We start from the raw sequence: 27,275 nt of genomic DNA on the forward strand, positions 1-27,275 counted from the left end.
TAGACGTGCTAAGGGGGTTTTCACATGTGTGCTAACAGTTAGCACCGCTTTGTGAATCAAGCCCTATGTGTGGCAGAAAACTAACACTGCACATCACTCAGAACACACCATCCCAACTGTCAAATATGGTGGTGGCAGCATCATGCTCTGGGATTGCTTCTCTTCAGCAGGGACAGAGAAGCTGGTCAAAGTTGATAGAAAGATGGATGGAGCCAAATGCAGGGCAATCTTGGAAGAAAACCTCTTGAAGTCTGCAAAAGACTTGAGACTGGGGTGGAGGTTCACCTTCCAGCAGGACAACAACTCTAAGCATAAAGCCAAGGCAACAATGGAATGGTTTAAAACAAAACATATCCATGTGTTAGAATGGCCCAATCAAAGTCCAGATCTAAATCCAATCGAGAATCTGTGGCTAGATCTGAAACTGCTGTTCACAAACGCTGTCCATCTAATCTGACTGAGCTGGAGCTGTTTTGCAAAGAAGAATGGGCAAGGATTTCAGTCTCTAGATGTGCAAAGCTGGTAGAGACATACCCTAAAAGACTGGCAGCTGTAATTGCAGCAAAAGGTGGTTCTACAAAGTATTGTCTCAGGGGGCTGAATAATTACGCACACCCCACTTTGCAGTTATTGATTTGTAATAAAATGTTTGGAATCATGTATGATTTTCGTTCCACTTCTCACGTGTACACCACTTTGTATTGGTCTTTCAAGTGGAATTCCAATAAAATTAAATCATGTTTGTGGCAGTAATGTGACAAAATGTTGAAAACTTAAAGGGGGCCGAATACTTTTGCAAGCCACTGTATATGCTCCTTCTGGCTGCTGCAGTGTAATGTACATCCTAACGGACTGCTGTGACTCGGCTGTAGCCTGGGGCTGATGCACTTCCCCATAGGCTATATGGGGGAATGCATCCGTGTGGCCTGGGATTATCACGGACTGCACAGAAGTGCGGTCTGCTAACTGCAACAGATCCTGCGGATCCATTGCAGAGTGATAAGTGTGAATGGCTCCCACTTAGCAATGAGCAGAGAACATTCTCTGCAGTAGTGGGAACAAATCCTTAATGAAAACCAGCAGAAATGTTATTTTCTTTTTTTCATATCACATTTGGTGTCTGGTCCTGACTTTTATCAGACCACTTTTCCTGTGCAACCTCTGTTGGTGGAATTTTAATGTAAACGTGCACAAATTGGTTGAGATCCTTGCATGAAAAAAGAACCCACACTCTAAAATAACTTAAAGAAATCCTGTAATAAAACAGTACCCCTCTGGGGGATACTTACCTTGGGCGGGGGAAGCCTCTGGATCCTAACGAGGCTTCCCCCATCCTCCAGTGTCCCTCCGTTAAATGCCGAGTCCCCCGAAGTGCGGCTATGTAAATATTTACCACTTCGCGATCCAGCGCAGGCGTACTAGCGGATTTTAATTCGGGTAAGGCGGAAATAGCGGAACCCGATCGATCCACTCTACTGCGCAGACGCAAGTCCTTTTGCGCCTGCGCAGTAGAGCGGATACGATCGGGCTCGGCTATTTCTGCCCAGCCCGAAGGAAGAGCCGATATTGCGCCTGCGCTGGATACCAGAGAGGTAAATAAATCATCCCTTGTCAGGCTTGTCAGCGGAGGATTGCGGGAGCCTTCGGGGGAGCAGGCGCTGGATTGCCTCCAGCTACAGGGGAGGGGAAAGCCTCATCGGGACCTAGAGGCTTCCCCCTCCCAAGGTAAGTACCCCCCAGGGGAGGTTTTCTTTTTTTATATACAGACTCTCTTTAAAGCTGACAAAAGTTATTAACACCAACCATTGTTTGTGTTGTATTTAACTAAATTCTAACTTTGATTTAACAAAATATTTCAAACTTAGACAGAAATGGTAGGACCCTGAACACTATATACCACGTTTCCCAGAAAATAAGACAGTGTCTTATATTAATTTTTGCTCCAAAGATGTGCTAGGCCAGGGCTTATTTTCAGGGATGTCTTATATTTCTATGAAGTGGTGCTTTAACCCTGCACTGATTGATTGTGCTTGGGATGCCCCAACTGCAGTTCACTGGTATTGGTAGATGGTCTCAGAGTAGAGGAGCAGAGTGGGTGACCAGCTTCAGCAGTGCCAGTAGCTGCTAGGGCTTATTTTCGGGGTAGGGATTATTTTTGTGGAAACACTGCACACCCTTTAGATCACTGCAAACATGTAATTTCCATAGCTCCCTTTGAGAATTGTGCACCTGTCAGTAGGTAGTTTGCCCAGTGCCTCATTTTACAGATTGCATGTTTCAGTTCTTTCCATAGGTTCCAAAGGTTTTGATAAAATTTAAATTGGGGCTCATAGAAGAACACTTCACAATAGTTCGATTAACTGTGAGTTTTGGGGTACTTTCCAATTGCAGGATCCATGACCTATGACTTCAAAACAGAATTTTGACAGGGATAGTCAATGAGATTTAGTGAGTTCATGCTAGATTATGCAAATAAATGTATGCAAATTTATGCAGCTCTAAAATGGACCAATCACATTCCACCATGGCAGAATTTTATTGGTCCATAATCTTGCATCAACTTGGAATAATTTGCATCTCATTGAACATCCCTACTGGGCAGCATGTTTCGCCCCAGAATGTTTTAACCTTCTTAGCAGTAATCCTGAATAAGGCTCAGCGCAGAAAACCGCAGCTCAGTGTGGTAACCCCAAGCCTGACTCGTGCCATCCGCCGGGAGGTTAATGCACAGCGTCAGCATAGTGTGCAGTGGGCTTTGTAACTGCCCTCTAGATATAGACGCTGGCAGCAATTCTCCTGTTGGTCCTTGAAGGCTCTGGATCCCTCTGGTGAGATCACCGTCTGTCATCATGACGACAGCCGGCGATCTCACTATAGGGTTACAACGCCATCCGGAGGTCGGAGGGAGAATTGCAGCTCTGGATCCCAGGGAGGAGAGTAATTGCAGGGGCTGCTCTAGGCTCTCTGACGGTATGATTTTTTTTCTTGCTTTTAAGGTCTAAAAACTAATGGTAAAAAAATGTACTGCTTTTAGACTTAAAATGAGGAAAGAATCAAACTGCCAGGGGAGGGTTAAAGCAAACCTGTGACCGGAGGGGGTGGTAAGATTTTGATATTTACCTGGGTAGTGGGAAGTCTCTGAGTGGTCCAGAAGGTTCCCAGATCCTCCTCAAGCCCACCGCTGCTCCCTGAGAATCTATACTTCTTCTTGGCTGTGTTTGAGCGCATCTGTACTGGGTTTGATTGAGTATGGTCCGCACATGCCCAGTAGATCAAAGCCAGTGGCGTAGCTACAAACCTCTGGGCCCCGATGCGGAATCTGGATGTGGGCCCCCCCCCGGCAACAACAGCCCCCCCCTCCCCCGACAACACCCGACGGATGCACACACATATCAAAATCCCTATAGCCAGCTATAGGTACCCCCAGTATAGGTAGTCAGGCATAGGTAAGCCAGTATAGTTGCCCCCGGTATAGGTGAGATAGGCAGGCGCCGCCGGTATAAGTTAGATAGATAGGTGCCCCCAGTACAGGTTAGCTAGGTGGGTGCCTCTAATATAGGTAGCCAGAATAGTTGCCCCCAGCGTAGGTTAGATAGGTAGGTGCCCCCAGTATAGGTTAGTTAGGTAGGTGCCTCCAATATAGGTAGCCAGTTTAGTTGCCACCTGTATAGGCTAGCTAGGTGCCCCCAATACAGGTTAGATAAGTAAGTGCCCCCAGTATAGGTTAGATAGGTAGGTGCCCTCAGTATAAATTAGATTAGGTCGGTGCCCCCTAGTATAGGTTAGATTAGGTAGCTGCCCCCCAGTATAGGTTAGATTAGGTAGCTGCCCCCCAGGATAGATTAGGTAGCTGCCCCCAGGATAGATTAGGTAGGTGCCCCCCAGTATAGGTTAGATGAGGTAGCTGCCCCCCAGGATAGATTAGGTAGCTTCCCCTCAGGATAGATTAGGTAGCTGCCCCCCAGGATAGATTAGATAGCTGCCCCCCAGGATTAGGTTAGAATAGGTAGGTGCCCCCCAGGATAGATTAGGTAGCTGCCCCCCAGGATAGATTAGGTAGCTGCCCCCCAGGATTAGGTTAGATTAGGTAGCTGCCCCCCAGGATAGATTAGGTAGCTGCCCCCAGGATAGATTAGGTAGGTGCCTCCCAGTATAGGTTAGATTAGGTAGCTGCCCCCCAGAATAGATTAGGTAGCTGCCCCCCAGGATAGATTAGGTAGGTGCCCCCCAGTATAGGTTAGATTAGGTAGCTGCCCCCCAGGATTAGGTTAGATTAGGTAGGTGCCCCCCAGGATAGATTAGGTAGCTGCCCCCAGGATAGATTAGGTAGGTGCCCCCCAGTATAGGTTAGATTAGGTAGCTGCCCCCCAGGATTAGGTTAGATTAGGTAGGTGCCCCCCAGGATAGATTAGGTAGCTGCCCCCAGGATAGATTAGGTAGGTGCCCCCCAGTATAGGTTAGATTAGGTAGCTGCCCCCCAGGATAGATTAGGTAGGTGCCCCCCAGTATAGGTTAGATTAGGTAGGTGCCCCCCAGGATAGATTAGGTAGCTGCCCCCCAGGATTAGGTTAGATTAGGTAGCTGCCCCCCAGAATAGATTAGGTAGCTGCCCCCCAGGATAGATTAGGTAGGTGCCCCCCAGTATAGGTTAGATTAGGTAGGTGCCCCCCAGGATTAGGTTAGATTAGGTAGGTGCCCCCCAGGATAGATTAGGTAGCTGCCCGTCCCCATAATGGAGGGGGGGGGCCCGCAGCCGCGGGGAGGGCAGCCCGACCTCTCCCTCCCTTCCTCTCCCCGGGGCCCCCCCTCAGATGCAGAGTAAGCGGCTAACGGAAGCGCTATAGGCAGAACTCACCTCCTTCCCTGGTTCCAATCGCCGCTGATCTCCTCTCTGGCTGGCTCTGCATAGATGCTTACACACGCAGCTTCCTGTTTAGCCGGAAGCTGCGTGTGTAACAACATCTATGCAGAGCCAGCCAGAGAGGAGATCAGCGGCGAGTGGAACGCAGGGAGGTGAGTTCTGCCTATAGCGCTTCCGTTAGCCGCTTACTCTGCATCTGAGGGGGGGGGGGCCCGGGGAGAGGAAGGGAGGAAGAGGTCGGGCTGCCCTCCCCGCGGCTGCGGCTCCCTCCTACCAGCGCGAACGGGCGCATGGCCCTCCAAACGGAGATGGGCCCCCCGGGCCCCTCCCCCGCCTCATCAGGAGCCGGGCCCGGTCGCCAAGGTGACCGCTGCGACCACGGGCCCTACGCCCTTGATCGAAGCCACTCATGCTTGAAAGAAAAAGACATGCCCGAGTGGTTTCTTTCTACTCACGGCCCATATGCAATTCACTTTTTCACATGAGTTTTCTCCTAGGTGATATTTTTAAACTTGTCAATAAAATGCCTTTTAACCCATTAGCAAGCAAGAAAATACTCAAAATCATTTTGATAGTACTATTTCACCTACTCTTTGGTGCTTTTTAGTTGAAAAATGCTGGAAAGTTATTTTAAATCAAAGATGAAAAATTATCTCCTAAGAGAAAACTCAGAAAATGTTAATTGCATATGGCCCACTGTGCGTACAGTATTCACGCATGCCTCGTATGGCCATAAGAGCATATTTGACAAGCCATTGTAGGATGTAATCCAAGGGACCAGTCACTGGAAAGAGGGTTCGAGGGGGATCAGGGAATCTTCTGGACTATCCACAGGCTTACTACTCATGAGGTGATTATCTATTTTTAGAATTTTTATTGTACTTCAGGTACACTTTTATAGTCTTGCTTTAATTGTTCCCAACACATGCTCAATGTAAACTGAATATATATCAACTTTTCTTCCGTAAGTTGATATGTATTTTTACAGTACTTCTTAACTTCCCCTTGTGATCTGATGATTATTCTGTGTTGCTAGAGGTCTTCTGTCATCTTGCTAGAATCTCAATTGTACTTGCAATTATTTGTGTGCTGAATAAAGAGATACTGCATCCAGCGTCCATCCTCTTCAAGCTCCTCTCCTGAACTGATATAATCTCTTAAACCTGCCAGAATGGAGTGGCAGGTTGATTTGGCAAAGTTTCTCCTTTTTTAAAATCATGTAGAAATAGCATTAAAAATGAAAAAAATTCTTCTTGCCTTCAAATCAAATAATCATACTCCCAGTTGATACGGGAGGCGTTTAAGAGGTTTCTGTTACAGCTTCTGCCTACTCGATTCAGAACATGACTGCAGAGTGCTGTTATGCTTTAGACCTGTACCCTCCTGTTACACTGAAAAGAACAGTATTTGCAACAGGGAGTGTGTCTGATATCACTGCGTACACACAGCCTAAAAGTGTGCTTATTACATATACTCATAATTAAAGATTTGCCATACATATATATGCTAAGACTTGTTTTGGATAACCATTTATACAGTAGTTTTTTTGTTACACGCAGGGCTAGATTTGCCATAATGCACTGTAGGAACGTGCCTACAGGTGCTTGATGATGGAGGGGGCTCACTCCCCTACCCTAGTGCCTCCCTCCTTCTCTATGCTGAGTCCAGAGTTTAGTCACCTGGCTCTCTGCATTCCACTGACAAGATCCCCCTTCAGTTGGGGCACCACTAGCTACTTAGCATTAGGTAGTCAGAGGTACCTTCAGTGTGAAGGGGCACCTGTATCTACCTATGATGGGTAAGGTAGAAGTGACAGCTGGGTCAGCCAGCACACTTGTGATGCGGTTTAACAGGGGTTTGTGGGTTCCTGGAGGGAGAAGTTTACAGTTCCAGGACATCTGTGGCTATAGGCTCCTGTAATGTAGATCCAGGCCTACCCCCACATAATTACGTGGCAAAGCTTGGTGCCAGAGGGGATTAAAGTGTCACACTTTCATCCACATAGGGTGACCCTGTGTCGGACTAGATCCGGCAACATCATTTATAAGGACAATCATTTATAAGGACAATCCCAAATGCATCCATGTAATATCTGAACTCCAAGACATAGCAGCAGCAGTAGATGGGGGCCAGTGGCGATTACGAACAGTTTGATTTAAAGAGGCTGAGGCTGTGCTGGATTTTTTCTGGCAAGGGCGCTCTGTAGGTGCAGCCATTTTTACTTTATCAGACTTTGTGCAACATTGAACCTATGCTGGACAATGCATATGTCAGACATAGTTACATAGTTAATTGGGTTGAAAAAAGACATTCGTCCATCGAGTGCAACCAGAGGACAAAGTACAGCACCAGCCTGCTCCCTCACATATCCCTATTGATCCAGAGGAAGGCGAAAAACCCTTACAAGGCATGGTCCAATTACCCCCAAAAGGGAAAAAATTCCTTCCCGACTCCAGGTGGCAATCAGATAAAATCCCTGGATCAACATTACGGGGCATTACCTAGTAATTGTAGCCATGAATGTCTTTCAACGCAAAGAAAGCATCTGAGCCATCTTTAAATGCAGATATAGAATTTGCCATAACTACTTCCTGTGGCAATGCATTCCACATCTTAATCACTTTTACTGTAAAGAACCCTTTCCTAAATAAATGGCTAAAACATTTTTCCTCCATACGCTGATCATGTCCTCTAGTCCTTTGTAAAGGCCTATGGACAAAAAGCTCATCCGCCAAGCTTTTATATTGCCCTCTGATGTATTTATACATGTTAATTAGATCCCCTCTAAGGCGTCTTTGCTCTAGACCAGGGGTAGGGAACCTTTTTGGCCGAGAGAGCCATAAACACGACATATTTTAAAATGAAATTCTGTGAGAGCCATACAATATGTTTAAAACTAAATACAAGGTAATGTGTACATTTTATGCAAAACAAACACTTTTTAAAGTACAATAAGTGTCTGCATTCTTTAATAACGTTGTTATGCAGTTGCTAATGGTTAGGATTAGGTTGTGAACTCCTGGGCAGGGGGAGATGGCTAGGGGTGGTGGGTTGGGAAGGCCGGTCAGGGGACAGGGGCGAAACTAGAAATCACTGGGCCCCCCCTGCGAAAATGTGGATGGGGCTCCCCCATAGGTGCCAAATAATCATAATGGGGCAGCGGTTCGCCATAAAGTAATTCTAATGCAGCAATGTTTCACCAGAAATTAATCGTAAAGTGGGGAGCATTTCACCATAAAATAATCGTACACTGGCCAGCATTCACCAGTAAATAATGGGAGCGGCAGGTCAGGGTGCGGAGAGGTAGGTCAAGGTGCTGGGTGGGCAGGTGATATTGCTTGGTGGGTGGACAGATGAGGTGCACAATAGTCCACATGGTGGAGGGCCGGCTGGCCACAAAATGCAATCTCATTGGCAGACGATTTCCCCACAAATGCAATCTCATTGGCAGACAATTTCCCCACAAATGCAATCTCATTGGCAGACTATTTCCCCACAAGTGCAATCTCATTGGCAGACGTTTTCCCCACAAGTGCAATCTCATTGGCAGACGTTTTCCCCACAAGTGCAATCTCATTGGCAGACGTTTTCCCCACAAGTGCAATCTCATTGGCAGACGTTTTCCCCACAAGTGCAATCTCATTGGCAGACAATTTCCCCACAAATGCAATCTCATTGGCAGACAATTTCCCCACAAATGCAATCTCATTGGCAGACAATTTCCCCACAAGTGCAATCTCATTGGCAGACTATTTCCCCACAAGTGCAATCTCATTGGCAGACGTTTTCCCCACAAGTGCAATCTCATTGGCAGACGTTTTCCCCACAAGTGCAATCTCATTGGCAGACGTTTTCCCCACAAGTGCAATCTCATTGGCAGACGTTTTCCCCACAAGTGCAATCTCATTGGCAGACAATTTCCCCACAAATGCAATCTCATTGGCAGACAATTTCCCCACAAATGCAATCTCATTGGCAGACAATTTCCCCACAAGTGCAATCTCATTGGCAGACTATTTCCCCACAAGTGCAATCTCATTGGCAGACGTTTTCCCCACAAGTGCAATCTCATTGGCAGACGATTTCCCCACAAGTGCAATCTCATTGGCAGACGATTTCCCCACAAATGCAATCTCATTGGCAGACAATTTCCCCACAAGTGCAATCTCATTGGCAGATGATTTCCCCACAAGTGCAATCTCATTGACAGACAATTTCCCCACAAATGCAATCTCATTGGCAAACTATTTCCCCACAAATGCAATTTCATTGGCAGATGCAATCTCATTGGCAGACGATTTCCCCACAAATGCAATCTCATTGGCAGACAATTTCCCCACAAGTGCAATCTCATTGGCAGACGATTTCCCCACAAGTACAATCTCATTAGCAGACAATTTCCCCACAAGTGCAATCTCATTGGCAGACGATTTCCCCACAAATGCAATCTCATTGGCAGACGCTTTCCCCACAAATGCAATCTCAATTGGCAGACTATTTCCCCACAAATGCAATCTCATTGGCAGACAATTTCCCTACAAATGCAATCTCATTGGCAGACGATTTCCCCACAAATGCCTATCCTATCTCATTGGCAGACGATTTCCCCACAAATGAATTTACCAGACTGGAGTGACCTCCTGGACCTGTCCTGGAGTGACTGCGGCGGCTCCTGCGGCGGCGGCGACGGCTGCTGCTGGCTTGTGCGCTCCGGAGCAGTACCTATGGGTGCGGCTGCCTCCGGGTCGCACGTCGTGGGGTCGGCTCCTCCCCCCGCCAAGCTGCCTCAGTTCCCGCCGGCTGCGCCGATGTGTCACACGTAACGTGTGACATCACACAGGCAGCGCCAGCATCAGCGCAATTACAAACACCCGGCATGGAGGAGGGGGGCGGGGCGGCGGCGCAGATTACCGGCATGGAGGAGGGGGGCGGGGCGGCGGCGCAGATTACAGCGGGGCAGATTACTAAACACAGGCTCTCTGGCCGCTCTGTCACCCGTCTTTTAGCGAGCCAGAGAGCCATACGCAGGCATGAAAAGAGCCATATATGGCTCGCGAGCCATAGGTTCCCGACCCCTGCTCTAGACTAAATAAACCCACTTTATCTAACCTTTCTTGGTAAGTGAAACCTTCCATCCCTCGTATCAATTTAGTTGCTTGTCTCTGCACCTGCTCTAAAACTGCAATATCTTTCCTGTAATGTGGTGCCCAGAACTGCATTCCATATTCCAGATGTGGCCTTACTAGAGAGTTAAACAGGGGCAATATTATGCTAGCATCTCAAGTTTTTATTTTCCTTTTAATGCATCCCCAAATTTTATTAGCTTTAGCTGCAGCAGCTTGGCATTGAGTACGATTATTTGACTTGTTGTCGATAAGTACTCCTAAGTCCTTCTCCAAGTTTGATGTCCCCAACTGTATCCCATTTATTTTGTATGGTGCTAGACCATTGGTACGACCAAAATGCATGACTTTACATTTTTCTACATTGAATTTCATCTGCCATTTATGTGCCCATATAGCCATCCTATTCAGATCCTGTTGCAACATGTTATTATCTTCCTGAGAGTTGATGATTCTGTACAATTTTGTATCATCTGCAAAAATAGCAACATTGCTTTCTACTTCATCTACTAGGTCATTAACAAATAAAATGAAGAGCACTGGACCCAGTACAGACCCCTGTGGGACCCCACTGCTAACAGTCACCCATTTTGAGTATGATCCATTGACCACAACTCTTTTTCTGTCCATCAGCCAGTTCCCTATCCATGCACACATTCTTCCCCAGTCCTTGCATCCTCAACTTTTGCACCAGACTTTTGTGGGGAACAGTGTCGAAGGCCTTTGCAAAGTCCAAGTATATCACATCTACAGCATTCCCAATATCCACATTAGCATTCACTACCTCATAAAAGCTGAGCATGTTAGTCAAACAGGACCTTTCTTTAGTAAACCCATGTTGATGCTGAGAAATAAGATTATTTTCTTCTATGAAGTCATGTATAGTATCTCTTAGTAACCCCTCAAATAGTTTGCATACAACTGATGTTAAGCTTACTGGTCTATAATTTCCTGGATCTGATTTTTTTGCCCTTCTTAAATAATGGGAAAATGTGGGTTGTACGCCAATCTACTGGGACTCTGCCATTTGAAAGAGAGTCACAAAAGATAAGATAAAGGGGTTTTATCTATAACTGAACTTAATTGCCTTAGAACCGGAGAATGCATGCCATCTGGGCCAGGTGCCTTGTCTATTTTTTATTTATTTAGTCTTGCCTTCACTTCTTCCTGCGTTAAGTATTTAATATTACAATTGGAAGATTGAGACTCCTCTGCATCTGTAATTTGCAACAGTGATGTTTCCCTTGTGAAGACAGAAGCAAAGAAAGCATTTAATAACTCTGCCTTACCTTGATCATCCACCATTGAGTTCCACCCTCATCCTTTAGGAGTCCAATACAGTCAACCTTTCTTTTTTTAGCATTGATGTACTTGTAAAACTTCTTTGGGTTAGATTTGATATCCCTAGAGATCTGATTTTCAGCTTCAATCTTTGCCAGCCTAATGCCCCATACTCACGGGCAACATTACTGGCCTGTCGCTAGCACACGGGAGCGTGTGTGCGACAGGCCGGCGACAGCTCGTCGCCAGGTCCCTCCGCATACACACGGCGGAGGGACCTGGCAACTGACGCGAAGGAAGCTGTCGCTGAAGTTCCTACCCCTGCCGGAAGCTCAGGGTATTCCCTGCTGATTGCTGTCGCTAGTCCGCATACTCACGTGGACTAGCGACAGTTGCGATGGAGTTGCGGCGGCACTGTCGCCGGGCGATTGACCGCGCCAATCGCCTGGCGACAGCAGCAACGGTTCGGGGTGCGCGCTCGCGTGGCACGTGTGTTGCGGCGAGAATTGTAGCCCGTGAGTATGGGCCATAATTTATTTTTACAACTTTTATTGCACTCCTTATAATTGCTTAATGCAGCCTCGGTCCCCTCCTGTTTTAGGATCTAATAGGCATTATTTTTTCCCTTCATTTTATCTCTAACCTTTCTATTCATCCATAGAGCCCTTTTTTTATTCCTAGATGTTTTGTTTCCATATGGGATATATATATTACAATATTGATTGAGAATAAGTTTTAAGCTTGCCATTTCCTTCCCTTGTAGTACATTATCCCAGTTCACCAAAACTTAGTGCCTGCCTGAGTTGATTGAACTTTGCTTTTTTAGTTTTAGTTGTCCCGCTGCCCCTCGGCCTATCAGTCACTAGATCAAGCGTTATCATGTTGTGATCACTATTTCCCAAATGTTCTTGAACCTGCACATTTGATACATTATCTGGTCTATTTGAAATGATCAAATCCAGTAACGCATTCCCGCTAATTGGTTCCGTTACCATTTGAGTCAGATAACTGTCCTGTAGTGTTGTCAGAAATCTGCTGCTTTACCAGAATGGGTAGCCTCAATACTCCAGTCAATGTCTGGAAAGTAGAAGTCACCCATAACTATGACCTCATTTTTACTTGCAGATTTTTCAATCTGCTGTAGTAATTGCAGTTCTGCAGCTTCATGAATATGTGGTGGCCTGTAGCATACCCCAATAAGCAATTAGCAACCTTTATTTCCACCATGAATATTTACCCAAACGGACTCCACATCTTCACAATCTTCATCCATCTTATCGTTCAGGACAGCTGTAAAAGAGTTCTTAACAAAGAGACAAACACCTCCACCTTTTTTCCCTGTTCTATCTTTCCTAAACATATTGTATCCCTCTAAATTTTCTATCCAGTCATGGCTTTCATCCATCCATGTCTCTGTTATTCCCACAATGTCATAGCCTTTGTCAATCAGAATGAACTCTAATTTGTCAATTTTATTTGCAAAGCTCCTAGCATTGGTTACCATGCACTTTATACTTTTTCCACCACATTTTGAAATTTGTGTTACAAGAAATGGGCTACTTGAAGTTTTACCAACCTCCTTACTCTTTACTTTGTCCCCACCCCCCTCTCCACCTCCCATAATGTTAGGCTCCCACTGTCTTTTTACCTTATCTTGTCTACATATTGAGACTTTACCCTCCCGCCTCCCCCCAGATCCTAGTTTAAAATCTCCTCCAACCGTTTAGCCATCTTCTCCCCCAATGCAGCTGCACCCTCCCCATTAAGGGGAGGGTGCAGCTGCATTGTCTGGCATGTGATTGGGAAGGGTTTTACATAATAAGACTTACTGTATATTTTGGTATATAAGACTACTTTTTAACCCTTGAAAATCTTCTGAAAAGTCGTCTTATACGCCAGATGCCGAGTGATACGCCCTATCCTGTTACCGACTCTTAGATCTCGCTGCTGAGGACTGTAGTGAAGCGTGCAGGCGCACATGTGCCAGATCTGAGGGGCAGAGAAGGACATAAATAGGATACAAGGGTGGGCCAGAAGGGTGAAAGAGGCATGTTTTATGGGCATAGCGCAATCTATTTTTCCATACCGCTCTGATAAACCGGTAGACAAGGAGAGGTGACCAATCCGCTTGGAGACGGGTAGAGCTGACCAATCCACTTAGGGAGAGCTGACCAATCCAACCAGTCAATCGCCTATATACTGTTATATACTGGGTCCCACATACAGTACAGCACCAGTATCTGTTCATACATAGCACCAGTATATGATTTTATTTTGTGTGCGTTGGAAGAGGGGCAGTCTTATACGGCGAGTATATCCCAAACTCTATATTTTAACTAGAAAAGTTGGGGGGTCGTCTTATACACCCAGTTGTCTTATACGCCGGAATATACGGTACCTTCAAATTACATTTCCAGTACCTTCTCTACCATGAATATTTAGAATTTGCATCCACCAGGAATCCTGAAATGCAGGCAGTCTTAATGCTAAGCTTACGTTGTACAACTTTTGTTAGATCTTGCAGGTATTGATTGTTTGCCTGGTCTACCACTTTGCACCTGTAGATATTAGACAAGCTTTCAGCATAAATAGTAGAAATCTAACCCACTATTGATTTTACCACTGCTGCTTCTAGCTTTCTTCAACCCTGTCTTGCATCTCCCCCCCTCCCCCCTCTTCTCCACGATCATTCACTGGCGCGCACATTGATCGGACAAAACCAGGGATAGTTTGATCAGAATTTGATGTTGGTGATGGAATATTAATTTGTGGCCAAATACAGGTAATTTGAAGTGCCTATACTCACAATATAAGCCAATATAAGCATTAAAATCAGAGCCTTAACAAGCACCTTCAAAATTCATTAAAAAAGTAAGTCATTGGAACTTTGGCTGCTGCTTCCTGTACAGGAAGTCTCAGCTTCAATAACTGAACTCGCCCAGGGGTGAACTCATTCATATACAGATTGTGCTGAGCAGATTCAGCATAGTGGGAGGGGTTTTCACCACACCCAGGCAGGAAAATGCACGGGAGGTAGGGTGTATAATCGGGTACCTTTTCTTTTCTTTTATGAAATTACTGCTGCATTGTTTTTATAAAAGGCTATAGCCTCTCTAAAGTAAACCATACTGTATTTAAAACTAGACTCTGGAATTCTGCTTTAATAATGATTTGAGGGTTTGTGAATGAGCAAGTATGGGAGTTCTATGCCCAGCAGTAGATGAATCTGTATAGCTACAAGGTGTGTCTCCACCATCAGCACTTGGCACTTACTCAGTGCCAGATCTCCATCGCTGGCACATTTACAACTAAAATCCGTTACACTTTGAGGGCAGATATGTGAGATTTCTTTGGAAGCAGTTCAAAAGTATTGCACAATCTGTGCTTTTACCGAGGATTTATGTGAAGATTTAAGATGTTTATTGTCCTTTGACGTCCAGACGTTCTTGCGAGGCTGTATGGCTCTAATTTTAGAATCATCTGGGATGTTGATTTTGTATGGTCTGAATGAGAATGGCACTTCTGACCTTTATTTATAGAACAAATGGTCTTTTCCTGGCCAGCCATGCTATGTCTGTAGCAACACTGTTAATAGAAAAAGAGAACTGCAGTTCTCTTAAAATAGTGACAGAACTCATCTCTTGTATGTCAACAGTCTTACAACTATTTATGTGTTACTTGTCTTAGTGGACCTGAGAGAAAAATTCTTTATTAGGGGCCAGAGATAGACTCATTTAGTGCCATGGAGTTGTTAACAGACGATGCGATTATCTTTGGATACGTCATGCAACTGAAATTCCTGTATTTTTTAGTTTGGTACATTTGGTACTAGCAGCATTATGGGATGCTGTGGTAATATGGGTGCAGAACTTCAGGATGACTGCATTATCCCAAAGTAAGTTGTAGAAATCCCACGTCTGTCTCCTTTCAAAGGCAAGTTAACCCGTAAACCTGAGGTTTTAATTAAACCATGAATCCTAGTCTAACTCTGACTTCCCAAAACATCCAAACTCCTATATCTCTAGCCTTCCCTCAACACACTGAACTTTCCTTTTGTTTTAAGACCAAGTGCAAGGAACAGAAATTCAGGGGTGTTGCTAGGATCCTAAAAGATCCAGGGCACCAAGGACAAAAGTAGAGTGTGACATGCAAAAAAAATGGGTGTGGTCATAATGTGGGTGCCAAGAAATGGGCATGGCCATAACGTGGGTCCCGGAAAAATGGGCGTAGCCATGACATGGGCATATGCAACTGTAATGTAACAATTTTACTTCAAAGGGCTCTTTGACACATATAATAATTAGGCTAGGTCCACACTTTTCCACTGCAGATCAGATCCATTTAAAATGGGCCTGTTTTTGTAAACAATTTTTTTTTCTCTTTCCATTTTGAGAGAAATGGCTTTTTTTGCGTGGAAATTTCCAGTCCGTGGAAACGTCCCCAGCCCTGGATGTGGTGGGGGCTGCCATGTTGGAGGGCTTAGCAGGCAGGAAGGGGGATAGCGGGGCAGCGTCGGGGAGGGGTATCGTCCCCTCCTCACGTGGGTCCCCCCTTCCTTGCTCCCCCTCCAGCCAGTTTCATTGATGAAATCATTAAAGTATTCAAATGTAAGCCAAGTGATGAGCGGGGAACTTACTTCCTTGTGTTCCACCGCTCGCTGTCCCTTCCTGCAATGCTGCCCTCTCTAGTTCATTGGGTGGCATTGAAGGAAGTGATGGCAAGCAGTGGAACACAAGGAAGTAAGTTCCCTGCTCGCCTCTTGGCTTACATTTGAATACTTTAATGAATGAAACTGGCTGTAGGGGGAGCGGGGAAGGGGGAACCCAGGTGATAGGGGGCGACCTCCTTCCCCATTGCTGCCCCCTTCCTGCCTGCTACCCCCTCCAGCATGGCAGCCCCATCCCCTGGGACACAGAAAACGGATGCGTTTCTGTGTCAAAAGATGCCTGTGTAGAGGGGGATCCGTTTTGTCATTACTTTTCACTACCCCTCCATGTATCCGGGGTCGTGGATGTTGGGGTGGGTGGCAAACACTGGTGGGGTTGGTTGGATGGGCAAAACTTGTGGCGTGGGGTAGTGGGTGGGAGGAACTGGTAAGGGAGAAACACAACACTTAATAAGCTCCAGTGTGGCAGTCGTGGTGGGTGGTGTACTCTCTGCCCTTCCTTCCATGCTGCCCAATTCCACGGTGTTGCCTTCCGGGTTCTAGCTCTGCCTCCCCCAGGGCCACAGCTATTCTTACTGCAGGCACGTGAGGGATGGAGGTGGGGCTGGCTTGGGGTGAGTGACAGCCAGGCACAAGGGAAGCCTTCAGCAGGTACTTGAGGAATGGAGGCGGGGTGTGCACGCCACACTGGATAGGGAGATGAGACAGGAAAGAGTAGCCCTAACAATGTGCCTGCATAAATTACTGCAGTGCCAAATCATCTAGTGCCAAATCTCACTGCTTTGTTGTATTTATTGTTTTATGTATGCTGACTATAGCGCTAACAATAAAATATTTTGGCTAGAGTTGTTCTTTGAATGTTTATGCAAAATATGTTTGCATTATTATTAATATTAATCACATATGACACATTTTTCACAGTGCTTTATAGAGTACACCTACTAGTTCACTACCTGTATTTCAGAAGAACATGTCACTTGCTATCATTGCCTAGGTCCATGTTTTGGGAGAGCCGTTTAGTAGAATGTTTTTGAGATCTGGTGCCTAGACCAAACCCATGCAAACACAATCTAAACTTCATTTGGACAGTGTTCTTCCTGCAACTCAAACCTGGGACTCCAGTGCTGCTTATTTTATCTTGATTTCTTTCTTTCTCTTTTTCAGGTTCCATCCTGGCCCGTAACGTGTCCACTCGATCATGTCCTCCTCGGACCAGCCCAGCATCAGATGTTGAGGAGGATGAGGAAGAGTTGCTGGATGGAAAAGGGTAGGTTATCTGCTATTTGTGTTGATGCAGTGGAAAGCCTGATTCAGGATCACAGCAGCCAGGCATTTCAAGAAAAAAAAAGTGAAACCTACACACAGGATATATATTTAAAAAAAGTATTTCTAGGGTGGCGCTAGTCTACACAATATTATCTGAGCCGTCTTAGCTTCTAAGCTCACTCGGCGATTATGTATTAGCAAATGCGGAACCAGCCCTGGTTTAAAATTATTCTTATATACTGTATATTTGGTGTGTATTGAACTCCTATTTGCTGGTTTTCTGGATTGTGTCATTGTATCACATATTTTGTACTGTATTTATTTTAATTTTTACTTTTAGGGACTTTGTAAAATTTTTCATTGTTTGGTTTTAAAGGTTTTAGCCACTAGATGGCGTTAAGTTCTTTTATATACTGTACTCGAATATGCATAATTTTTTTCATGAATGAATATGCATGAAGCTGACTGTTCTGAAAGTGGACTTGAACTCTTGCTCACTCGGCACGCAATGAAGTCTTTATTCCATGAATAGTTGCTGAAAAAATTAATTCTGTGTTTGGGTAGGGAAATCAAACTGCCTAATTAGTTTATTTATTCATTTATTTATTGTATTTATAAAGCGCCAACATATTATGCAGCAACTGTGAATAGACTCCAGGAGAGCTCTGCCAAGGCAGCTCTCATACAGTAAACACTAAGGGCCTTTTCAAACTGGTCCGGTACAGTGGGTTATTTTACCGCACCTCACCGCTATACTAATGAAAGACTATGCGTGCTTTCATACAGCATGCGGTGCACCAGAAGTCGCCAATCTACCGTGCGGACAAACTGACGTTACTGCGCAGCCTCTGCGGCGATGTGTGGTGGACCGGAAGTCATATAAGTCTATGGGGAAGCAGGGTTTGGCAAAATGTTGGTGTTTGCGGCGCAGAAGCATATTTTTACAACACACTTTCGCACACTTCCGTGTTTCCAAAACAGGAAGTGACTGCAAGCGAGCGTCAGTTCCTGTCTGAATCCTGGCCAGAAGGGGATTACCGCATACTAGCGTGGTAATTCCCGAAAGGCTTGTTTTTGGCAAAGCGGCCCCACTTTAGTGCTCCCTGCATACGTGAAACCAAGTAAAACTGCAGGTTTTTTTTTTAGGATTTCCATAAATTCTAATAAAGATTTTTTTTTTCCATAAAGGAAGAGGTGTTGGTGTTTGAATTCAGGTTTTTTTCATTCAGAAAATGGAATTATGCCATACACCACACTTCAGCACCAAAACTAGTGGAGAGAGTCTTGGGGTTGCATTCAAGTGACTCCAGTGTGAATCATGCAAAGCGTGGTGCGGCCCTCAGCTCCATGATCCTCTCCACTAGCTTTGTTGCTGAAGTGCGGTGTATGGCGTAATTTGGGTGTAATGCTGGGGGGTCATACTTTCTGACCACCCAGCGCAGCAAGGCTAAGTAGCTGGATCAACAAAAACAATGTCCTCACATGGGCACCAGCTGGTGTTAAACTGCCACATTTAATAGCAAGGTTTGCAATTCAAAGAACAGCATTGTACAGTAGAATGTATCCAATCGCAATACATCACCATTCCATCGGAAAATACCACTCACAGAGACCTGTCCGGTCGACAGTTGTTTCGCTAAAGCAGCTTCCTCGTGGACCGCTGCTCTCCGCGGCGGGCATAAGGCTCAAACGCCGCAGACCGAGTGAGCGCCTAAAATATGCCATACTGCACACGCCCACTAAGTCCTCCCAAGCCAATGGCAAGCCATAGTCCTCCAGCGTAGGTGCGCATCATCACTGAGCGCAGCCTCACGCTGGTGGCAACCTTGGTCACGTCACCGCGCTCCGCGGCGCTGTTCAAGCAGTCAGTGCAACCTACTAGTTTCCCAGTTATGCGCGTCCATCCGGAAGCCAGTCTAAGACTGCCCCCGTCGGACGCAGCAATGTGTACCATGCAGTGGGCTCAACACAGGCAAGGGGGGACGAATATCCAGACCACACAGAGCAGGATGACCAGGGGGAACCTTGAATGTAAAGACATCAATGCATCACTTAAAGGGAAAGATCCCATAACCAAGGTAAAGGAATTTAAGCATATATTTGGATTAATTGTGCTATAAAGGACTAGAGAGAGATGCACCAGAGAGTGACACCTCAAAACCAGATACAGGCAAGGAGAAAACAAGCCACAAAATTCCTAATATTAGACCATACTAATATTTTTGCAGAAAAACACTAAGTTCATTTCTGTCATTGAACCCTAATGGGCCCATTACATCAGTCCTCGAGATCCAGGTCGATTCCTTCTGAGAAAGCAGTTTTTCTCTATCTCCCCCCCCCCCCCCCCTTCTTGGGGTTATCACAGAGAACAAACCCACCATCTTCAACTGGGTAGGGTCACATTGGTGCACCTCTTTAAAGTGTTCCACAAGTCTTGGGACTCCACCCTTCCTAATAAACCTAATGTGTTCTACTAACCGTTCCCTCATTGGACGGGTAGTTTTACCTATATAAAAAAATAAACAGGGACATAGGAGGGCGTATACTACAAACTCTACTACAAACAAATCTGTTGGTCATCTCCACTGCCTGAGACTCAAAATCTAGACTCCTAGAATTGTTCCTTCTCAGTCTACGATACTGGCTATACGGAATTGCCGCTTTTACATGGGAGGGATGGTAACTCTGGTGATGTAGAACCAAGTTTGTAGCTGTCGCCTTCCTATGTTCCATTATCCAGCTAAGTAGCTGGATAATGGAAGAGGCTCCACAGATAGACACAGGAGTAATGAACAAGGGAGCAAGACTGGCCAGAGCAACTGCAGCTCTGGGCCGCCTATCAGGCTAGATGCTATGTGATACAATACACAACAGACTTAGTCAGTAACAGGCTTGGGTCATACACGTTAATTCAGATGTCAATCGTATTGGAAGGATTAGGCAGATTCGTAGTCGAGAAGCGGGCAAAGGTCAATACACAATACAATATTACAATAATACAATACAGACTGACTAGAGTACATATATATTGTGCTGATGCACAATATATGAAATGTAGCTCTCAAATAACTCACTAGCTAAAGCACAAGTAATGACAGTTAACAAGACAGACAACAGACAGTCAGACGGAATGCTCAGCCAATCTAGTCGCTGTTTCAGTGACGGCAACATTCACACTGAGATAGACAAAACTAATAGGTAGGAGCGAACTAATGGCAACCGCTGCTATAGTTCGTCCTCAAGAACAAGGCTAGAAGAAATACTACCAGTCACCAACGTGGTGCTGGCAGGATCTAACTATCAGGATCAGAAGGACTTCACTGACCCCCGCAGGTCAGCAAACATCCAGCAGACATGACAATTCAGAGCAAGGCATTATACATTTACAATAACAACTTTCACAGCATAGACCCAACGACAACTCAGAGAGCTGAACGCTATGTTGGGTGGGGTATGAGATGGGAGGCAGACTTTTATGCTGGCATCAGCCAATGGATGCAGGTATGCAAATTCCCACACAGCTGAATGGCAATCATTCAATCCTGAGCTGGCTTGATTACCATTTGCTAGCTGGCTGTGAATGCAAAGAACTCCCATAAGAAATACATGCAGTATTATGTAACAACATGCATGCAGGACATCCAGGGCTATCTGGCCGCAGCTCAGTTGCAAAAAGCAATTGGTGAAATGATGACAGCATCCTGAGCTGCCCAGAACTGCAGAGCGATTGCAAATGACAATGAGACTTATTGCGAATGCACAACCCAATGCAAGCAGATAAGCCAGAACTGTCCGTTTGCAGCTCCACTGCAACGGACAGGACACACTACAGGAGGGATCCTTACATTGGGTTTCTGAATTAAGAAACCTGGATTTAAACACCAACACTAGTAATCATGCTGTGGCTAATCTTATAGAGCAGAGAGGAATTTCTGAGTTTAGTTCCACTTTAAGTGTGTGCTGGGTCTGCTGAGGTCACCTGATGAAGACGCAGTGTGTTGAATCGCATTTTGGGTGAACCAGTCAAACACAGAGTCAGAAACCTGTGAGAAACTTTCCCACCCTATCTGCACTATAAGCCAATCCTGCTGCTTTTGATTTTAGCAGAGTTGTTCAATAAAGCAAAAGTAATCAGCTCTATGAGAGGGCTCCTTTTTTGTTTTCTTATTGCATTTGACATTTGCTTGACTTATGTTCAAGGGTTTGTGAGAGTCTTATACCACAGGGCTGTGCAGTCTAGAACTGTAATTACTATGTCTCCCCCATTTAATTACTATTGTGGCTTTCAACAGTTCCATTTTTTATTTTAACAATTAAACCACATTTTTTTTCTTGCCAAGGTTTTAGCTTTCCTTCATCGCTAACAATTTCTAGGCTAAAATGTACCATGAGAAAGTAGTTACAGCTCTGTATAGCCTGCGCTTCTGACAAGAGTTCAGCCAATCCAATTCCCAGGAGTTGTGAAAGATTTTGGATTCAAAGACTTTTAGTTTTTTAATCCAATAAGAACCAGTATCTGTGCCCCAGTGCCCATTTTGAATGTTAATGTACAATTGGGAAGAAAAGATGCTGAGCCCATGATGAAGAGGAGACTTGGCACCTTACCTCACAGGTCTATAATTTTCCAGTTCTGATCCCCCCCCCCCCCTTCTTCAATAAAGGAAGAACATCAGCTGAACACCAGCCATTTGGAACTTGGCTACATGAAGGAGTCACAGAAAGCAAGATGAAGTGGCCTATAGGTAACTGATCTTGACTCCTTCAATACCTGGCAGAAGAGGCCATCTGGGCCAGGTGCCTTCTCTATCTTGATTTTATTTAGATGAGACTTGTACACAGGGCCGGGCCGAGGCAGAGGCTGGAGAGGCTCCAGCCTCAGGGCGCAGTGTAGGAGGGGGCGCACAATTCATTCAGCTGTCATTCCTAATTGTGTTTGAAGCAGAAAGAAATAAGAAAAGGGGATACATGGCAGTGACTGCAAGCCAGATAACTAGATATTAAGGTGTTGGGTAGGTTGTGGGCCCTGTGGCGCTTCTTAGTCTAATAACAATCAGTGTGTGACGGCTGGGGTGGAAGGGATGGAGGGGCGCACTTTGGTGTCTCAGCCTTGGGTGCTGGAGGACCTTGTCCCGGCTCTGCTTGTACACCTACCTGTTTTTGGCAGTTGAAGCATAATGTAAAAAAGTGGGAACAACCCACAGGTGTATTATGAGATAACCTTCTTTTAGATTTTGCTTTGATTTGCTTTCTATTTTTGCCAGCCTATTTTTTTATTAAATTATTTTCTTTTATTTCTTTAATGCAGTCTCCATTCCCTTGTGCTTCAGGGTACTAAAAGCATCCATTTTACACTTATGGAGAGTTCACATCTGTAGAGTGCTGCCAACGTGCACATCATTTGCCCGCATACCATGTGCGGTTGTCTCTGTTACATAGTTACATAGCTATTTAGGTTGAAAAAAGACATACGTCCATTGAGTTTAACCAGAACCAGTTACATTGCAGTTTGGCACAGTAGCTCATGATTGTAAATTCGATAATCCTCACGGTGTGCAAAAAAATGCCGCATGTTTTTTTCCCATGTGCAGAACTCACACTGGATGTGAACTTACCAAAGATTTACATGGGGTGTTAGAGTTAATGTGAATTCATATGCAAGGAAGACAGACACTAAGTGCTCATGTGTCAACCCTGCCTTAAAGGACACCCGAGCTAACATGTGACATGATGAGATAGACATGGATATGTACAGTGCTAAGCACACAAATAACTATGCTATGTTTCTTTTTTTCTTTCTCTGCCTGAAAGAGAAACATCAGGCATGAAAGTGACAGTTTCTGTCTGGGTTGGGACTGGTTCAGTCTATAGCATAACCCTCACTGATAAGTAATTACAGTCATAAAACACTTTTCTTCTGAAAACAAAAAAAGAGATCAAAAGGGTCAAGAATTCATAGATTTGAGCTCTGACATACTTCAATGAAGGTGTCATTAAGCAGAGATTTCCTAAGCCTTGCTATATAACCATAACTGCCTTTTCATACCAAGAAATGTTGTTTATATAGTACGTACATACTACTGTATGTATATTCATAGTACTGTATGTGCATACTACTGTACTCATTAAGAACCCTTTTAAGTTTGTGATTACTTTCATTGTCCATTAGCTGTTTTAACTATTACGGTAATTCAAAAAAAGGAAACGTTAAAGAACTGTTGCTCAAAACTTCTCCTCCATCACTCCTACAGGTTCTAAATCTAGTGTAGAGGTACACAGTCAGCTTACCTCTCTCAAGTGCAGGACTCCCTGTATAGATTGACTACAAAAGGCCAAGCAGCATTCAGTAAATATTCTCAATCCTAACTCTCCAATCTGGCTTGCGTTGGAATAGGAATAACTGTGGGGAAGCACGGTGGCGTAGTGGTTAGCTCTCTTGCCTTGCAGCGCTGGGTCCCTGGTTCGAATCCCAGCCAGGGCACTATCTGCAAAGAGTTTGTATGTTCTCTCCGTGTCTGCGTGGGTTTCCTCCGGGCACTCCGGTTTCCTCCCACATTCCAAAAACATACGGATAAGTTAATTGGCTCCCCCTAAAATTGGCCCTAGACTACAGTACTTACACTACATAATATAGACATATGGCAATGGTAGGGATTAGATTGTGAGCTCTTTTGAGGGACAGTTAGTGACAAGATATATATATACACTGTACAGCGCTGCGTAATATGTCGGTGCTATATAAATACTAAATAATAATAATAATAAAATAATAATAATAACTGTAGATGTTGACTCTGATGAAAGTATATAAAAAGGGAGGGGGATATGATGTATTACCCTGAAATTTCACACTTTTTTCTTCAATAATAAATCTCCAGATACTCAACTTGTAATGTGTATGCCCAATGACAGCACATACACATAAGTTCTTTGGGGTTAAGCAGACTTGCTGTCTGATGTGATTACCCAGCTCTTTGTTCCTCCTCCTACCAACATCTTTCCTGTACAAATGAATGGTGGATCGTGTCACCGTCATTTTAATCACTGTCCAACCCGACTGGTTTTGTACCAAAGGAGGTTATCATGGGCTCTTGATAATGTCCTATAGGATGAAACTGCTCAGGTCTCCTCTAACGAAATATAAATGCTAAAGGGAGTTGCGTTATCCTAAACTCTGCATGAAAGTAATATAAGGGAGTTGCGCTAAGGTAGCCAAACGGCCACTGACCACTCCATCAGTAGAGAGTTTGTCTTTCTGATACTGTCTGAATTACGCTGAAATGTTTCTGTCCACTGATAAGGGAGGGATCTATCAAACTGCAGGCCTTGAATTTGGCACAGGACCTTGCTACTCCTGACAGCCATTTTAGGAGACCGGTCACTGGTGGCTAATAGAGCTGATGAAACAGAGATATAGACTGCCGCCCTAATGCAGAGGTTGTGGCATTAAAATTCACTTTACAGCTCTCCAAAGTGCTGACCTGAAAGCTTTTCTACCTTTTCCTGGATCTTGGGCTGCTGCTGCAGATTCAATTAATTAATCTGTTACTTTGCTCAGTGCTTTTCGGTTCATTTTAACTGATGGCCATGTGGCTGTGTCTAAATTGCCAACCATGACAACCCAAGAAGGAAAAGCTTCTCTTCCTGCCAGCTCCTCCCTTTTTTCCTCAATATGCAATCAGAGGGTGGGGATGAGAGGCATCTAAACAGCAGGCTGTCTTAAAGTGAACCTGAACGGAGTAAAATTATTCAAAATAAACACATGATGGATCTGCAAAGGAATATTATATACTTACCTCACCATCAGTTCAACTCAGAAGCTTACCATTTTCTTCTAACAACTATTCCTTTTAGTTCTGACTAGATCTAGTCAGACTTGTCTCTCTGGAAGCTGAAAGCCTCAGAGCCCCTTTTCACTATATCAGCTGCATCACTGTATTGCTGACAGTTATAACTGAAAGGACAACTGATATGCAAGGTAATGTCCATGTTTCCCTATGGCTCAATCAAAATTACTGGTTGACAGAATGCTGACCCGGGGTCATTGTCATTTTTAAAATTGAGGACGGAGAATTCCATTGATCTCAGTGGACAAGCAGGACACAATATCATAATCTATATTTCTCATGAGTAGTGTTGACGTGTTTGGCTTCTTCAAATTTGGAACCTTGTCCCTAATTCTTCTGATCAGAACCTGCATCTCTCCAATACATCCTCCTTCTAGCTTTGACAAAAGAAGTATTTTCCCACCAATACATCAGGAGAAAAACTGCAGCTTCAATTCATGTTAAAACATTAAATATTATGGTTAGTGAAAATGGAAATATCACTAATATTATAAATGCGAAAGTTTGGAATTTCACTGGGAAAATGTAAACTGCAGCCATTCTTACACTGTTTATGGTAGCATTCTCAAACTTTGCACAGTTGGTCACTGGGTGACTGGGATTAATATTCAGAAAAGTGTGTGGAGCCTACAAAAGCCAATTAGAATTCACCTATTGATTTTCAAAAGGAATATTTAATTGCTTCACTGTTAATGGCACAAGCCTCAGACCTGGTACAGTTGGTCATTGGGTGACTGGGGTTCAAATTCAGAAAAGGGAGTGGAGCCACAAACAGACAATCAGATATGTTTCATTTCAATGCAAATTATTGATGCCAAAGACTGCAAAGCTCACAAACTAGGTCATTGAGCAATTGTGTGTTAGGGTTAGAAAAAGTGGGCGCAGTCAACGCTAGCCAAATACATACTCGGGCCATATATATATATATATATATATATATATATATATATATATATATATATATATATATATATATATATATATACACGTACACACAACATACATTTAGCTGGTTGCTGTAGCAATAACTCCACTACTCCACTTTTACTCTCCTCACATTTCCATAAATGAGCCATGAGGTAATCAACTATGGATTCAGCGAATTACATCTTGCATTCTCATTTAGTTTTCATACATCAGTTATACAGTGAAGGAATTCTGAGACAGACCCTGACTTCTATCTCCTAATCTATGAAACCACAAGAAAAGATGCTCAATCTAAAGACTTAAATGATACTAAGTCACAACTCCTCACATATCTGTATGATGTAAAAAAAAGTATGTTTATTATGGACTTATCCTGAACACAGAAAATATGTTAAAAACAATATATTAAAACCACCTTCTTAATCCAAATGTGATTGGAAATCTCTGTAGCAGCAGCAACAAAAATTGTGACACAGTGTCTATCAAGTGATCAGTACTAATAAGTATGCATATATTGCACAACCCTCCACTACCAATCCAAACAAAATCACAGTATACAACAATGTGAAAAACTGCACAGATGCAAAAATATGAAAATACAAAAAACACACATTTTTTTTTGTATATGTGTATTTTCATATTTTTGCATCTGTGCAGTTTTTCACATTGTTGTATACTGTGATTTTGTTTGGATTGGTAGTGGAGGGTTGTGCAATATATGCATACTTATTAGTACTGATCACTTGATAGACACTGTGTCACAATTTTTGTTGCTGCTGCTACAGAGATTTCCAATCACATTTGGATTAAGAAGGTGGTTTTAATATATTGTTTTTAACATATTTTCTGTGTTCAGGATAAGTCCATAATAAACATACTTTTTTTACATCATACAGAGATGTGATGAGTTGTGATGTTGTGATGAGTATCATTTAAGTCTTTAGATTGGGCATCTTTTCTTGTAGTTTCATGTTACTGTAGCCCATTGGAGACACTATATGTGTAAAGTCCCAGATACAATACTATAGGCCTCAATTCACAGAGCTTTATCAAACACTTTATCAAACGTTTGATAATTTACCTCATGTGTAAAATCTAATTTTGAATTCACTAAGGTGTTATACATTTATTGAACGTTTTATCGGTAAAACATTCGATAAATATATAACGCCTTAGTGAATTCAAAATTAGATTTTAGCCATGAGGTAAATTATCAAACGTTTGATAAAGTGTTTGATAAAGCTCCGTGAATTGAGGCCTTGTGTGGGATTTTGGCTCTAATTGTAGTACTGGTATTTTATTTCCTA

At 44.0% G+C, this 27,275-nt stretch overlaps 1 protein-coding gene and 1 long non-coding RNA gene across 11 annotated transcripts in view; one reads left to right on the forward strand and one right to left on the reverse strand.

The window, feature by feature from the left end:
* Positions 1 to 24,754, reverse strand: part of LOC137521323 (uncharacterized) — a 90,766-nt gene extending 66,012 nt beyond the window's left edge. The window contains exons 1-2 of one of the 2 annotated variants that reach the window (XR_011022096.1): positions 24,676 to 24,736; positions 16,885 to 17,184 (exon numbers count right to left, since the gene is read on the reverse strand). This is a non-coding gene — a long non-coding RNA (uncharacterized lncRNA). Of the gene's footprint in view, positions 1 to 16,884; positions 17,185 to 24,675 lie in introns of both variants that reach the window. The other variant, XR_011022095.1, reaches the window with a different exon arrangement.
* The window catches only part of PLEKHG5 (pleckstrin homology and RhoGEF domain containing G5), a 533,554-nt gene that overhangs the window by 353,921 nt on the left and 152,358 nt on the right, over positions 1 to 27,275 (forward strand). For all 9 annotated transcript variants that reach the window (XM_068240431.1, XM_068240432.1, XM_068240434.1 and 6 more), the window contains one exon: positions 17,096 to 17,198. In XM_068240431.1, coding sequence (XP_068096532.1) covers positions 17,096 to 17,198 — 103 coding nt within the window. The remainder of the gene's footprint in view (positions 1 to 17,095; positions 17,199 to 27,275) is intronic.

This window comes from Hyperolius riggenbachi, chromosome 6 (assembly GCF_040937935.1).
Source record: "Hyperolius riggenbachi isolate aHypRig1 chromosome 6, aHypRig1.pri, whole genome shotgun sequence".
Lineage (NCBI taxonomy): Eukaryota > Metazoa > Chordata > Amphibia > Anura > Hyperoliidae > Hyperolius > Hyperolius riggenbachi.